At 34.8% G+C, this 4,059-nt stretch overlaps 2 protein-coding genes and 2 pseudogenes across 4 annotated transcripts, besides 1 other annotated feature; 3 read left to right on the top strand and 1 right to left on the bottom strand.

Annotated features, from left to right (window-relative positions):
- Positions 1-873: 873 nt before the first annotated feature.
- Positions 874-4,058: a mobile genetic element.
- On the top strand, positions 1,251-1,566 carry TVAGG3_1078560 (annotated as a pseudogene). The gene has a single exon. A coding segment is annotated over exon 1 (316 nt).
- On the top strand, positions 1,988-2,257 carry TVAGG3_1078550 (uncharacterized protein; the record flags this gene model as incomplete). Its single annotated transcript, XM_053888476.1, has 1 exon — positions 1,988-2,257. The coding sequence occupies one exon, from the start codon at positions 1,988-1,990 to the stop codon at positions 2,255-2,257; it is 270 nt and encodes an 89-aa protein (XP_053744396.1).
- Positions 2,342-2,868, bottom strand: TVAGG3_1078540 (annotated as a pseudogene). The gene has a single exon. A coding segment is annotated over exon 1 (527 nt).
- On the top strand, positions 2,894-3,295 carry TVAGG3_1078530 (uncharacterized protein; the record flags this gene model as incomplete). Its single annotated transcript, XM_053888475.1, has 1 exon — positions 2,894-3,295. The coding sequence occupies one exon, from the start codon at positions 2,894-2,896 to the stop codon at positions 3,293-3,295; it is 402 nt and encodes a 133-aa protein (XP_053744395.1).
- Position 4,059: the final 1 nt, after the last annotated feature.

Below are 4,059 nucleotides of genomic sequence, written 5' to 3'. Positions count from 1 at the left end.
TGCTTTCTTAAGTATTTCTTGAATGTATGCAATGAGAACAGAGTACCTTGGAAAATATTCGAACAATATTTCATTAGCTGTTGGTTTTGGTGGTTCTTCTGGAGTTTCTGTTGTTTCAGTTCCTTCTGTTGGAGTTTCTGCATCTCTTGACTTCAATGCTCTTGCTCTCAAAGACCTAAATGTTAGAGCACCGGGTTTTACAAAGGACTTTATAAATGCTTTAATAGTTCCTGGTAAGTTATTGTTAGCATTAAGTAAGTTCCTTATGCTTCCATCATGTACGTCCATAGCACTATGTAAAAAATCTATACTTTTCTTGTAGTCAGCAATAGACTGACTGTGATTTTTTAAAGATTTGTCAATACCTTTAAGCCAATCTTCATGCATGTCTGATACTGAGCCAAGAATATCATTTGCTTCCTTTAGTGTATTTTGTGCTTGTCGTAAAGTATCCAATCCCGTACGTGCATTGTTTGCTATACGTCTTACAGTATCTATTTGACTCCTTGTTTCTTGCATCCAACCAGATAAAGTTTTAATAGTATCCGAACCATTTGAAATGAAGTTCAAAGCATTTTTAACGTCATTTAAAACTTCTTCACCAAGTACTGCCCATATCTTTCCGATTTGGTATTGAAGAACTCCATATGAAGCAGCTGTTAAACCAGTATTTATAAGGTCCCATATCCATGATTTAGCAGTTTTTCCATCCTTTCCATCCTTTCCATCCAAACCGTTTTCGCCTTGAGGTCCTTGTATTCCTTGTATTCCTTGTATTCCTTGTGGTCCTTGAGGTCCGGTGTCACCCTTCTCTCCTTTCAGTTCATCTTTATGTTCGTTATAATATTCTAATGTCATAAGGTGTACATCATTACTGCTACCAGCAACGCCAAGAATTTGTTTCTCATTCATGACTAAATTCTTTAAGCATTTAATGTTGTCGTCAAATCGAAAGCTCTTTAACAATTCAATGAGAACATTCAGTACTTTCACTAATGAGGCATCTACTGTAGAATTTATATATTGCACCGTTCCATCATTTATGATAGGAACCTTGCTTGTTGTAATGAATGGGTCATAAGTGTTAAAAGTATCGAAATCAATGACTTTTTTAGTTTTTCCATCGTCAATGACTAAATCATTGCCTTCAATGGTTAAAGTTGAGTTTTCGTTTACTAGTTCATGTGCTCTTCTTGCTTCATTTGTTTCATACGCATATGCAGCAATAGTCATATTTTAATGAGAATAAAATGTTGTTCTATTTGCAAAGTACAGACCCAAACGAATACGGAATAGTAAAGCTACAAACAAACTTAGGTCTTCAGAATGAAGCACTTGCTTTCAGAGTTGTTGACTTCAATACTATCGCAACTTTTGTCATAACAGATGAAACAGATTTCATGGAGTTTGAAATAGATGGAAAGAAGCACGAAATAAGATTTCACAATAATGTAGAATATAAGATGGAAACATTAGCTGGAGTGTTAAATGCTCTCATAAATACTACAATAAACAAGGATAACGAAGAAAACTTAATGAATGTTAAACTTATTGCAGGAGTTTTGAAGTTCAGTTATGCAAAGGAGTTTAAGATAACACGAATGAGTCATAGAGTTCAATTGCTTCTGGGTGCATACCATATGACATTTCCTTTGAAAAGTGTTGACAAAACGATTGAGATGAAATCTGTTCCATACGTATGTTATGGTAATTGTTTGTACATTGAGTCTAAAATAGCTAATGTCACAGGCATTTCAGGAGTTAATAGTAAAGGTTCAGTAGAATATAAGTCTTTCTGTTATGCAGTCAATTCAATGTTCATTCCAAACGTTCCTGTCATAGCAACTCATTTAGGTAAATGGATTCGCATTAGTCCTCATAATTTGAAAGACATGCAATTCAGACTTGTTGACTTTCAAGGCGAGCCTGTAGAACTGAAGGCACCAGTGCGAATGACTGTTGAAGTTGACTTTTTAGAAAATATTAAATGCAACAGCTTACAAGAGAACTCAGAGCTAAAAATATAAAGTATGAATGTTATGTATTAGGTCATGAACTTTGGTTGTTGCTGTTTGATGAAACAAATGAATTAGTTATGTCAGTCAAGAGAACAGAAAAAGGCGTCAAAGGCGCCGAGCGCAAAGCGCTATATTGTGTTAGTGAAAACTGCACCAAGTCAATAAGATTAGGTTTGCATTATGAAGATGAGTTCGATACTGTTGAAGAAGTTTTGGATAGATATTACAAATTGCTTTAATTTACTAAAACATATTTCAAACAAAGTTTATATTCTGTTGAAAGTTTTGTATATTCATTCGAATATTTATACTTAAACTCAACTCCTGTAGTTCCTGGTGTTTCAATGATGCGGATGTTACCTATTTTCATGAATGGTGGCGTTTGACCACAGCATTCGATTTCAGGGTCGAGATAGTCAATGACACATTGTTTCCCTGTTATTCGTGATATAACATTTTCAAGGTCCTCCTTTGTTAGAATTATTTGGTTCTTGCTTATAAGATTTGTCAAAAGCTTCTTATCGTCTTTGAGTAAAATTGTTTGGTATAACTGAAGAAGGTAATGGTCTACGTTATCTGAAGGATTTGTTTGAACATTTGTGTAAGGGTTGTCGTTGGCTTCTCTTGAAAGAACTTGGTCCAGTGGTGGATACTCTAACTTAACATCTGATGTAGCGTTAGCGTTTGAAGCTGAGTTTAAATTCACGGATTTCAGTTCTGGTTCTTTTTCTTTCAAACACTCTGAACTATAGTTCTTTATGACAATATTGTTTGTCGTTCGTGAGTCAACATTTGATGTTGGTTCAATTGGAACATTAACGGCACCAGCTAAGATGGATTTGCTTCTCATTTCATATAGAATAAAAACCTTTTATATGTATGAAATGAACAATATACTCGACAAGGGTTTGAATGTAAAGCTAACGAATGAAAATATTGTTGAATTCACTGAGACAGGAGCTGTGTATAAAGATGTAGAACTACTGAACAAAAGAGCTAAGGGAAGAAGCAGGAACATGAACAAAGGGTGGAAGCCTATAAAAATTTATGTCAATGATGGCTCAGGAGGTTCAAACATAAAGTATGCAGAAAGTTATAGAGTTTATGCTCTCAAAGGTGAAAAGCCTTCATTTAAGAACAGCTATTCTAACGCATATCCTCAAAAGCTAACGGATGGAGAAGTGGATGATATGAATGACAGCAAAAATATTAACAGAAATGGCGACAGAGATGCATGGAATTTGTTTACCATCAGTCAATTGAAGGTTAAACTTTAAAACAATGTTGGTCGTTCCCATGGAATATTTTTGACTTTAATGGTATTAGTCATGATATGAATCTCAAGGTATGAACGAGGAGAGATGAGAGACTTATATGCTTCCCAAATTTCTTCAAAAGGTAATGTTATACCTGACTGTTTCCAAATGAGTTCAATATCATAACGTGAGAAACCTTGAAAGATAACGAAGTCAGTTATGAGACGTTTTATGTTTAAAGCTAAAAACCTCCATGTTTGCATAAGTATTGCTACAGTTAAGTGGTAATGTCTGACTTTAGTAATGATATTAGCTAATGGTGAGTCTGGTTTTGACACTAAACCTTTACCAGCGAAGTCGTCGCAAACGAGCAGAGTGTTTGAAGGATATTTTTTGAAGGGGTATTTTGAAAGTTTTGATAGAATGTAGTTTGTCAGTCGTTTCATATCGTAAACTCCTGAGTACTGACGTAAGTGGTGTTTGTCAATAATTCTTTCCATCTCCTCAGAAGTCTTTTGCATTCCTGACTGTATAAATTCAACGATGGCATAATATTTCCTCTTACGTCGAATGTAACGTTGAAGAAATTCAATGAGTTCACTGTCTGGAACTTTAACGACAGAGGCTTGAACTTTTGACATAAATGTTTTCGCTGTTGAGTCCATAGAGTCTGAAGTTGCTGATATAATGATTTGGTCATAATATGAGTCATTTCCTAAACGTTCTGTTATGAGTATATGACGAATTAAATTAAATGTCTTACCTGAACCATCTTTCCACAATAA

The sequence above is a fragment of the Trichomonas vaginalis genome, assembly GCF_026262505.1.
Source record: "Trichomonas vaginalis G3 chromosome Unknown ctg_130, whole genome shotgun sequence".
Taxonomy (NCBI): Eukaryota; Parabasalia; order Trichomonadida; family Trichomonadidae; genus Trichomonas; species Trichomonas vaginalis.
Note: the sequence above shows the minus strand (reverse complement) of the source record. Positions and strands in the feature narration are given on the sequence as shown.